This window comes from Callospermophilus lateralis, unplaced genomic scaffold (assembly GCF_048772815.1).
Source record: "Callospermophilus lateralis isolate mCalLat2 unplaced genomic scaffold, mCalLat2.hap1 Scaffold_63, whole genome shotgun sequence".
NCBI lineage: Eukaryota > Metazoa > Chordata > Mammalia > Rodentia > Sciuridae > Callospermophilus > Callospermophilus lateralis.
The window spans coordinates 9924415-9936576 of record NW_027514713.1 but is presented as its reverse complement, the minus strand read 5'-3'; the positions used below and the strand labels follow the sequence as shown (position 1 = coordinate 9936576).

The window sequence follows — 12162 nt, the reverse complement described above, 5'->3', positions numbered from 1 at the left end:
GCTCTTTCTCCCTCCTGATTCCTACACATCTGTCTGCCACATAAATGTTGCTATCCTCATTATAAGACCCTTAGCTTTTTTCACTGTTGACTTCACACAGACTTCCTGCAAGGTCTTATCCTTGCCCATGGCTTTAACTATTAACTATGTACTCAGTAGAGTTCAACCAAAGCTTTTCCCTGACATTTAGAAACATATGTCTAATTGCCTAAAATCACCTCCTACTTACTCTCCATGTCAAAATATTAATGTATCATCTTTCTCCCTTCACATTTTAGGCTGTTTTCTCCAATGACAATACTGACCTTACTTAATAGTAATTACTTACTCATTTATACCTCAACATTCGGGGGCCTTTTAAAACTCCCTGTTTAAAAACAAGTGGATGATCCTCCACATCCCTTTGGCAAAAAATTCCCAGAAAGAATAGGGTGATTTAAAAATTATATTTTTATCAAATGATGCCACAGCCCAGCTTCAAAAATCTTCCAGGTTACTCAACTAAGTTAGAACACCATGCAAACTCCTTATTTGGGCCCAACATCATCACGCTTTCATCCTCCCCTTCAAACAGCTCTGACTATGCTCAAACCACAGGGCATCTATCTGCCTACATCTGGAACACACTAAGTTCACTCTCTGCTCAGTCTTTTTCTTGCCTGTGCAACTGTAGTACTGTTATTATCTAAACTGCACCTCTGATCCTCATATGTAATTCTTTCAAGTGTCCGTATACCTAGTACTTTAGGTGCTGGATAAACTTTAGCTAAGTGTGATTTAGTTAACTGTTAGGAGAATTCGTTAATGTAATATACATTCATGCCTCACAAGAAAACATATTAATCAAAGATTAAAATGATTCATTAAATATCATCAAGTTTGAAACTTAAAGACAATCTATGACTACCAAATACAGTGACTTAGTTTTACCTTACTTTTTGTTATTAAACACAAAGAGCAATCAATGTCACAAAAAGAAGAAGATATGATAAAAGTAGGTGTATGAACAAGGACAGAACTCATTGTTACTAATGCAGAACCTCCTGATGTTGTGCAATAAAAGTCAACATCCTGTTTGGAGTAGAAATGAAATTCATAAGCCTAGTCATGCTACCATAATTCTCTTTACTTTCTTGTCTCCCTCACAGTGGAGCAATTCCATTCATTAATAACATATTACCACTTCAAATTCTGAAGAACAGAGGAAAAAAATACTTCAATCAAAAAGTTGCATTTGTTTCTTTTATATTCTGAACCAACACACTGTGGCTATGCCAATTTCAGATTCAAAATTCAAACATAAGAAGAAAAGGAAGATTCGAGTCATTCTTATTCAAAATTTAATGTGATTCTGACTAATAATTTTTGTCTGGGGGGAAAAAACCGCTTTTTTTCATAGCATTTGCAATTTCTCAGACTTTGGTCTTTCTTTTTCTATTTTTTTTAAGCTTGACTATTAAGATAGGATGCATCCTAGAAATTACATGGTATGTTAGAGCTAACAAGGAGTAAAAAAATATAAAAATTTCACAAAGTCTTATACTAATGAAAATACTTTCACATATTTGTTGAATCTCTAGCTATAGATGCTTCAGACAAACATCTAAGGACTATATCTATAATCACCAGCTTTTGAGTCTGATTTTTTTCTGTCATAGAGTACAAACTTACTCAATTATTGGATTCTCTGTATTCAGAATCAAATGGGAATGACAGCAGAGTAGGTAAGAGTCACTAGATTTAAATATCTTGTAGTATGGAACTCTTTGGTTTGAATATTAAAAGCAAAACCAATGAGTGTTAGGATTAAAAAACAACATATGATTTTCTGGGACTATAGAGCTTTTCAATATAAAGCCCTAAAAATATTTTAACAGGTGTCAATCAATGCATGTGCTCTAATTCTAATTAAAGCTTATTTTGTAGATGAGAAAGTCAAGGTTCAAAGAGGTTACATGTTTTTCCAACATAACATAGATATGAGTTAGTAGGGTCTGAATATATATTCTATCTCAGCTTGCTCTCAGTAAAACTTTAGAAAAAACTTCAATTAATTTTCAGAGTTATGTTTGTGACCAGAGTAATTGGATCAGGAAATTTCCTTAAAACTGAAATATTTTATTGAGAATCTTTCTTTTATAGTGATGGTTTCATAACAGCGAGAGATATTTCATGACATCTTTATATGTCTTTGGAGTGCTTCTTTGAGAGAAAGAGACAAGCTAATTACTCATTCCTTAAAAATAAATCCCTTTTATTATTTTGGATTTCAGTTTTCTGACATTAAGTAATGCAGGTCAGCAGATTTTAAAAGTTCACAAGTTTGGTTTTTTTTTTTCATTCTTCCAAGTATCTGACAATTAAGAATTTATTAAGTCCATTCTAAGTGTCTATTCTGTACTAAAAAGAAGCCTCATCTTGTGGAGTGTGGCTATCATTCATGATTATATCTACATGATAAAACTTCACTTAAGGCATTTGTGTTTTAGGTTGTCCTATAAAATTAAGTTGTGGCTATTTAATTATAAAAGTGATTTTTATCCCAGCAGTTTATCAGTCTATGATTTATTATAAAACTTGTAACTTTACAAGGTGGTGAAAATAAGAGATAGCTGGGGGAGAGACAGACCTCCAGTTTGAGGGCTTTCTGGAACACGCTGTGAATCATATTTCAAAACCAGTCACTGCTCAGCAAACTTACAACAGCAATGGCTTCAGAAATATTTCGGATAGTGTCAAACAGCCCATGTGCTTCATTGGATTTCTTTATGAACAAAATAAATACTGTTCATATATTTTTAAAATGCACATGGCAAATACTGTTCTCACAAACAGTTGTTGAGATAAACAGGAACACTTAAAATTGGAACTAAAATTTAAAACCATAAAGAACAGTGACCATAATTAAATTATCCAGAACATCAGAATGACAAAAGCCAAGGATCTAAAAACACCTGGAAATATGTCATACAGGATTCCGAGTTATTTAATTGTACTCATGTTATCATATGCATAAACTGTATCCATAGAAATCCATAGACTCTCATGCATATGACAGAGTGTGATCAAATGGTTTCTTCAAAAAGCAGGAGGGCATGCCAAGAAATTTCTAACCCATTTACAAATGTAGTTAATTCTGGAAATAATGATAAGCATTATATATTGAGAATAAATATGATTCTTACCATCTGAGACTGACTTCTAGGACATCCATTGATATCTTCAACTTTTTCATTTGCTAAAGCCAAAAAATCAAATGAAAGAGAGAAAAAAAGGACAACATGCTTAAGCAATGAAGTAAAACAGAAAAAAAGAGATTTAAAAAGAAATAAGCAAAAATGTTGCTGCTAAATTTACTCGATCTCCCAAGCCAACTACAATAGGACACACTTGTTAGCAGCCACCAATTCCACATGCACAAATCAAGGGGAAAAAATGCGTGAGAAGGAAGTTGCTGCTAATTCTTTCACTTGTGCCAAATGACTGCTGACATGAAACCTTTCACAATTGTCCCTGCTGGATCAAGATACAGTTTCAAGGAATCTCAGAGTGTATAAGTTGCTCCCGCTAAAGAAATGCACACATGGGAGACATATGGCTTAATGAAGCATTCATTTCTGACAATTCCGTGTATGTAAAGATACAATTCTAGCTATTGAAAAGTATGGCCAAACCGTCCTTCTCAAACATCCTCACATAAACATGTTTAATTAAATCAGGGGAGAGCCACATTCATCTCCAAGACACATGGAACAATTTGCTATGCATTCTACTTAAACTGTAATTTACCAAAGGGGTTGAGAGCAGAGACTCTCATGCTTCCTCTCAGAGGGCAGGTCTTACCAATGATCTGGATGATTTCTGCTAGCAGTACTCCATCTGCGATGTCCTGTTGCAAATCCTTGATCAGCCGCTTGTGGCCTGATTTTGCTAGGTAGTGGTTGGCCCAGTCAGTGTAAATCTGATGAACAGAGGGAGAGAAGAAGTGAGATGGGAGAGGGAAAAGAGAGACAATAAAAATTCTTAAGACAAATGTTGGATCCAAAGGGAAGCTATTCTGGATCACATTCCAATTTAAGAAGTCATAGCTCAAAAGGAAATAGTTGTAAAATAATTTTGAAACAGTTCTTTCCCCCACTTATCTCTTGTTTCAAAAGAGGATGATTCACGCTTTCAAAATCAGGGACTAGTCACTTGTGACAGAGCAAAACTCCCCTTCCTGGATGATTACCGAGGAAACTTCTATAGCAGATGAGTTTGGGTTTCTCTCTCTCTCTCTCTCTCCTTCTCCTATCCTTTTGAAAATAATCCTGCCTGTCAATGTAAAAGGAAGCCACCTGGACTGATTTACACAGGAACTTTATAAAGTTTTGTGTTTTTCTCTAAGACTTTATTGAATTTGTCATATGAGATACTGTATGTGACAATATTTTGGCATCGTTTTATAAAATAATTACAAATGCCTTCCTGTCTAAGATACTTTGTTTGGACTGTCATCTCTCATTTAAGCCTCTTGAAATGTGTTTATATTAGAGAACATAGGCAGCCAATGTAGTTATAATACATAAATTACAATATAGAACTGAGAAGCAGATTGCAAGCCACAAGGCTGGCAATTTGACATAGATTGGAGGTGACTCTTCAGCAACAGATCAGAATATAAGGAAAAGCTGAAACTGTTCAAACATTTCACAAAAATAATTGTTACTAATTTTTACCTATTAATGCAATATAATGATAACATAACCATAGAAGAAAGAAATAAGCATGAAGATAATTTCATGCATGGCTCATATGGATATTTTAGTTTAGTACAAGGCAGACCAGAATGTGATGTATCAAAAATGAAAAATCTGAAATGATAATGGAGGAGGGAAAATAATAGAAGTACTGGAATTAGATCTGGGAACATAATGGAACCTGACCATGAGAAGTGAAGGTAAGAGATTCTCCACAGAGAGTGTAAACTATGGAAAGGCAGAGGGGCAAAAGAATGTAAGACAGACCATAAACTCTGTGACTTTATGCCTAAAGCTAAGACAAATTTTGTACTGAAAAGATGAGTTGTCATATTCATGAACAAGGAGTGCCAAGCAAATTATGCAAACTATTATTTTTTTTAATTTATAATAGATAATTTTGCAAGAAATAAATAACTCAGATGTATAGAACTTAAAAGTGAAAGTTTTCCTACAACTTGAAGCCCCTGTCCACTTGTGAATAATTTGGCATAAAGAGTTCTAGAATTGGTTTGTCTACACCATAACTTACCATCCTATAGCACAGTATGTAAACATACACCCAGATCACCCCCTTCCCCCCTACACAATGGAATTTTTAACTAGATATGACTCAAACTGTACATATAGTATCATCTTGCAATTTCAATTTTTTATGTAATAATATTTTAATGGTTCTTCTAAAACCCATTCACATATATTGACTTCACTATTTTTGATATTACATGATACATTACACAATCTCCTGTTGAAAAACATCTAATTTGTTTAAATATGCCTTTATTACATATAAGTTGTAAGAGACAGCCATACATATCTGTATCTATCCAATCTATCATATATATATATATATATATATATATATATATATATATATATATATATATTTGTATGCATATATACATATGTGTGAATATATATACACGTGTGTGTATTGCTTATTCATATGCTAGCATTTTTACAAGACCAAAACCTTGAATTGGGATTGTGAAATTTTAAAAAAATGGATCCTAGGTAAAAACATCCTAAAATTACAACAGAAAAGAAAAAAAGCATTTGCTTTAGAAAACAGAGTGGCTTCTAACGCATATCTACGAATGGCCAAGTTTCCAGAACGATGTGAGTAACTGGATGCACCCATTTACATGATAATATATAGGCATATCCATGATCTCTAAATTGAATACATTAAAGTGTAAAGAAAATTCCTTGTATGATTGTCTCCTAAATTAGAACATAAACTCATGGTTTCCAGTTAAATACTCTTTATTTGGTGGTCATTTTCCTTAATGAAGACTATGTTATATTTGTATGGTTGTATAGTGCTGTGTGTGTGTGTGTGTGTGTGTGTGTGTGTAAGGTTTTATATTGTTCAGACCTTCAAATATTGAGTGTTTTCCTTGCATCTACACATCATTAAAGAGAGAGAATTTTTTGCCTTTCTGCTATAAACTTTGGGTTCAATCACACTTCAATCGTGCCAGTTTCTCCATAGGCAGGAGCCACAAGTGCCGTGGCTTAATGTTAAAGGAGCAAAAGGATGAGCAGAATGAGTTGGGGAGTCAGATGGAGCTGGCTCTGAAGCCCATCAGACCATTTACTACTGCTGGGACCTTAGGCAAGTTATTTAGCCTTTATAACCTTTGATTTCTCATCTCTATTTCAGGATGATAATAATACATTACATCATTATGTGAGGACGACATAAGACAGTGCCTGTAAAGCGTATGTCACAGGGTTAATCCTAAGAAGAAATCACTGCCATCATTTCCAGCATCTTGGCATTTAGCTGTATTTTGCTTTGATAGCTTTCCAACAGATACTTGTGAAAGTTTTTGTTTCACAGTGTATAAATAATTAAAGACTGGCAATAGACTGACAAAATTGGGGTTTTTTGTTTGTTTTTGTTTTCTTCTGGAACTACTCTTATGACTGACTCCTTTTCTCTTCCAGTTCACAGGGGGCACAGATCTGTCGGGCCATCTGAACTCAGGAGAACCTATGTAAGGCTGAGGCGGCCATGTTCTCGTCCAGTCCTGGAACGTCTCTATTGAGACACCACCTCTATGTTGCATGGATTTTGTTTAATGAAGTCATTCAATTATGGGAAAAAATACTTATTTAAATAACACAGAATGGAATTCATTAATAATAAAAACAAGAATACTTTCATTCTCTTAGGGTATGTCAATGGTTCCTTAGCCTTTATCCAAATATCTCCCAAAACAGGCTGAAAACAGATGGAAGCCAGCTAGTTGGCTTGAAGATCTTATCGGGAAGGTTCTGATTTAATGCAAAAATCACTTTTTACTTCTTCCAGGATTTCTTCCAATCCCAAGCTTAAGGGCTTTAACTTGTCCAGTATCTCTTAATAGACTATAATTCTAACTTTGGTTGCAATGAGAGAAATCAATGACTAAGTAAATTAATTGAAAGAAAATTGCTACTTAAAAAGTCTCATACACTTTTAAAATTTATTTATTTACTTTTAATAAACACATGTATCTTCCAGAAGTAAAAGAAACTTGCCATTGTTCAATGAAATCAGAGAAAAGGGAAACTAGTGTCATTCAAGGGGATGTTATAATCTATAAGTAAAATATGAAATGATTACAAAGCAATCCATAAACATGTTCTTTAAAAATATTACATACATACATACACACATATTTATATTTTGCTTTCTTCTTAGATTTTATGTGTGTAAGATACATAAAAGAGTGGACAAAGTGATATATTATTGTATTTAATAGGAAACCTGATATATTAATGTATTTAAAATTCATTAGTAAAATTTCTGTAGTGCTCTGGTAAAAAGAGTATAAATAACCTTGTCAACTTTATTTAGAATCTGTTGTTCACATGAATACAAAATAATAGTGAAATTATATTCTGTTTGGGGGTTTGAACTAAAATGCTGTCCTTGGTTAATTAACACACACACACACATACACACACACAAATCACAAGTATTTAACCTCTTACCTTCAGTTGAATGAATTATAAGGAGTGTGATCATATAGTTTGTAAAATTATGCTATGAAATAATTAGGAATTTTAAATAAAGAATGGGTATCATTGGAAATAATATTAAATTAATCACCACTCAATGTTCCATAAATTCTGTAAGTAGGTCATTGGGGATTTTATTTATCTGTGTTTTGGTCAAAGCTTCAAATATCTAAAACCAATTTTCTTCAAATATTTTGATTAAATGTAATGTGATAAACATGAATTTCATCTCAATAATAGTATATATCAGAAAAATTAAGAGAATTAATGAAATTACATTTACTAAAGGGTTACTTAGAAATTTTAGTACAATTGTGTATATGATAATTCATTTATACTAATTAAAAATAACAAAATAATAAAAATCAAAGGTACTACAGCATATTTTACATGTTATATTATTCAATATGAATTTTAGGGCCTGTTACACAATGGCGTGCATTCATTGGGGGAACATTCATTATCACTAAATGTCAGTGCCATTTAATACCCCAGTGAATACTGACTAAACATCTTTTCATTCAATGTCAGTTTCCTCATCTATTAAATGGCAATAATATTCTTATCTCCAAGTGGGATTATTGTGAAGATTGAATGAATTCAAACTTAGGAATCGGGCCTTTAACTTGATATACATTAGTTAAATGCTAAAATATTATTACTAGTCCATTGCTTTAATTTGAAATATATTTACATTAATTTTAATGAGAAGTTTAATTTTAATATGAGCCATTACCATTGTTGGATCCTTAAACTTAGCTATCTCTCCAATTATAATGAACCTAACAAATCAAGAAAAAATGCTGCAAGTTGTAATGACTTCTGAGCATAGTTGTGTGCCCTTACAATATTGATTTTACAAAGCTCACTTTTCATATAAAATGAGATGGCAAACAGAAGATGATAACATACAGCACCATATTGCTTTTGTGCAGTGAAACTCTCACTGCAAAACAATAGCAGAAGGTAGACTATGATTCTCCATCGAGTCCTAAACATCAGTTGGTGATGATCTATTTTTTACTACTGATGATGTAACATACAGCCTTTATCACAGCAAACAGCTCCTAAATGCTTTAATAATTATTTAGTATTTGATGAGCATTTTATGAGTAACCTACCACTCAAGTCATATAAAAATAATTACAATCATTTGTTATTCCATACATGACTCTGAGGTGCATGTTTCAATGTGATACAATGATTTCATTTAAAAAAATTAAAATTTGTTCTTTAGAGGTATATATGACATAGAGTATATTTTGACATATTATACATACATGGGGTATAACTTATTCTAGTTAGGATCCCATTCTTGTGGTTGTATTGGCATCAAAACAGACATAAAGACAAATGGAACAGAATGGAAGACAAAGAAATAAACTCAAAGGCACCATAAACATACATTGGAGAAAAGGTAGCCCCTTCAACAAATGGTGCTGTTGAAGAAAACTGGAAAGCCAGATGTAGCAGAATGAAATTTAACACTTATCTCTCACGCGGCACAAAACTCAACTGTAAGTAGATCAAGGACCTAGGCCTTAGACCAGAGACCCTGTGCCTACTAGAGGAAAACATAGGCCCTGTTGGGAGTTGCCCCAGCTCCAAAGACTAACTTCCCCATCCCCTGAGAAGAGCTGTCCAATGGTGAGCCCTGCTGGCTCACATGATCCTTACCCACCAATCAGACTAGCCCTGCTGGCTCACATGATCCTTACCCACCAATCAGACTAGCCCTGCTGATTCACATAATCCTTACCCACCAATCAGACTAACCCTGCTGATTCACATGATCCTTACCCACCAATCAGAGTAGCCCTGCTGGCTCACATGATTCTTACCCACCAATCAGAAAGCACCCCATGAAAACTGTCAAACCATTCAACCATTACACTGTCATAACTGTCAAACCACCCCTGGCTCTATAAATATGCAGAGCTGTTCCTCAATAAACGGGCATTTTCTCCGACGAAGAGTCTTGTTCATTCTTTCAGGCCCAACTTTCCATCCTGTTGGCTTAGGAACCAACATCCTCCACAAGATTCCTGAAGTGCAAGAATTAAAATAAAAAACCAATGAATGGGATGCTATCAACCTCAAAAGCTCTTCACAGCAAAGGAAACAATCAAGAATGTGAAGAGAGAGCCTACAGAATGGGAGAAAATCTTTGCCACCTGCACATCAGATAGAGCATTAATCTCTAGGATTTAGAAAGACCTCAAAAAACTTAACACCATAAAACTAAACAATCAATAAATGGGCAAAGGAATTAACAGATATTTCAGGAAAAAGAAATATGAATGGTCAACAAATATATGAACAAATGTTCAACATCTTCACCAGTTAGAGAAATGCAAATTATAGCTACACTGAGATACAATGATTTAATTTTAATAAGTGGTAAACAATCAATGACATGGAGAGAAGTAATACAGAAAGCATAAGCTATTCACTTGAGAATTTATTTGACTAGAAAGACACTAATTTGTAACTGACTTGAAAATATATAAGTCTAATCAGAAGATTTTTAAACACAAGCTGAGCTGGCTTTAACCCTGCATTATTTTATATATTTCTTTTACCGAAAATTCTAGCAGTAGCATCACATTCCTGAAAGTAGTTCTCCCTGTGGCAGTCAACCTATTGCCTTTGCAAAGCCATACAGGGTCTTCTAACTGACAGCAGACAGAAGTCACGTGGGGGGAAAAACGTTTCTCTTTTTAAATTTAATTTTACTGTAAACTAGAAAATTACAGTTATATATTTACAGGGTACTAAGCAATGTTATGATCTATAAATACAATGGGGCATAATTAAAGTTAATTTACACATCACCTCAAATACTTATCATTTTTGTGGTAAGAAAACTTTGAAATATACTTAGCTATTTTCCAACGTACTATACACTATTAATTGTATTAACAATGCTATACAATAAATGTTTAAAAAATAAGATTTTTCTTCTTTTTTTTTTTCTGTTTTTGATACTAAGGATTGAACCCAATGGTGCTCTACCACTAAAATACATTCCTGACCCTCATTTTTAGTTTTGTTTTGTTCTGTTTTTATTTTGAGATAGGGTATTGTTAAGCTGCTGAGGCTGACCTCAAACTTGCAATCCTCCTGCCTTGGCTTCCCAAATTCCTCAGATTACACATGTGCATCATTATACTGGACTTATTTTTTCTTTCTAACTGAAGTTTTATAGTCTTTGACCGTCATCTCCCAAGTTTCCCTATCTCCTGCCTCTGGTAACTACCACTCTGTTCTCTATTTCTGTGAGTTTACTGTTTTGAATTCCATCTATACGTGAGAACACACAATGTTTGTATTTCTTTGCCTGGCTAATTTCACTTAACACATTGTTCTCCAATTCCATCCCAATTGTTGTAAATGACCTAATTTCCTTCCTTTTTAAGGATGAATGGTATTTTCTAATGTATATGTACCCTATGTGTTTTTTTTATCCATTCATCATCTAATGTCATAACTGGGCCATTATTAATAGTGCTGCATAATGCTTATTTCAAATCTTTTGGGTAACTACCCAGAGGTAAAATCATAAAATAACTTTATTTTTAATTTTTTTTGAGGAACCTCCACAATGTTTTCAATAATGGCTGTACTAATGTACATTTCTACCAACAGTGTACAAGTGTTCCCTTTTCTCTACATCAGCACTAACACTTGTTATCTTCTATCTTTTTCACAACAGTCATCCTAATAGGTAGGAGTGAACTCATAATTTCAATGACAATAACAGGGACTTCTACATCTCAGAAAGCAGCAAAGGACCAAGCACACACAGGGAAACCATAAATGGCAACTTAAGGCAGAGTGACCAGTTACACAGGTATTTTTCCCACAGAGAGGAAAATAAATACTGGGAAGAGAATTAAAAAAAAAAAAACACAGGTCCCAAGAAAAGGCCCAACATACCTCTTCTCTGGGTTGCATTTGATAATAGCTTTTGGACATGAACAGAGAATCACAAAGCACATCTCCCACAACCGTCTAGGAAAGCATCCATTTTTTTTTCTAATCCTCTGAAATAATCTAAAATTGTTTGAGAGAAAGTAGAGATCCTACAGCATTTGAACTCAGAACAGGTAGGGTGAATGCACCTGACACAGGAAGTAGACATGGCTAGAAGATGTGGGGAGAGTTTCTGATGACTGAAGTTAATCCCACTGGTTGATCCTTATCTATCAGCTCAGGCAGAAAAGCTGCACAAGTGAAAGGGAAGAATCTAGAACTGAGTGAGCCTTTTCCTCAAAGACTGAGTTTTAAACCAGAAGTGACTGAGTTATTTTGCATAAGGAAAAATAAACTTATTTTTCCTATTGTGCAAAAAACTTTTTCCTATTGTGCAAAAAATGTGGCTTGAGAGGTGAACAATCTTAAAAACTGT

At 33.9% G+C, this 12162-nt stretch overlaps 1 protein-coding gene across 1 annotated transcript in view; it reads right to left on the bottom strand.

Moving 5' to 3' along the window:
* LOC143389699 (neuron navigator 3-like) overlaps positions 1–10973 on the bottom strand; it is a 44452-nt gene extending 33479 nt beyond the window's left edge. Inside the window, exons 1-3 of the mRNA XM_076842576.1 lie at positions 10947–10973; positions 3844–3961; positions 3186–3238 (exon numbers count right to left, since the gene is read on the bottom strand). Of these exons, the coding sequence (XP_076698691.1) occupies positions 3186–3238; positions 3844–3961; positions 10947–10973 (198 nt within the window). The remainder of the gene's footprint in view (positions 1–3185; positions 3239–3843; positions 3962–10946) is intronic.
* Between the last annotated feature and the right edge of the window lie 1189 nt (positions 10974–12162).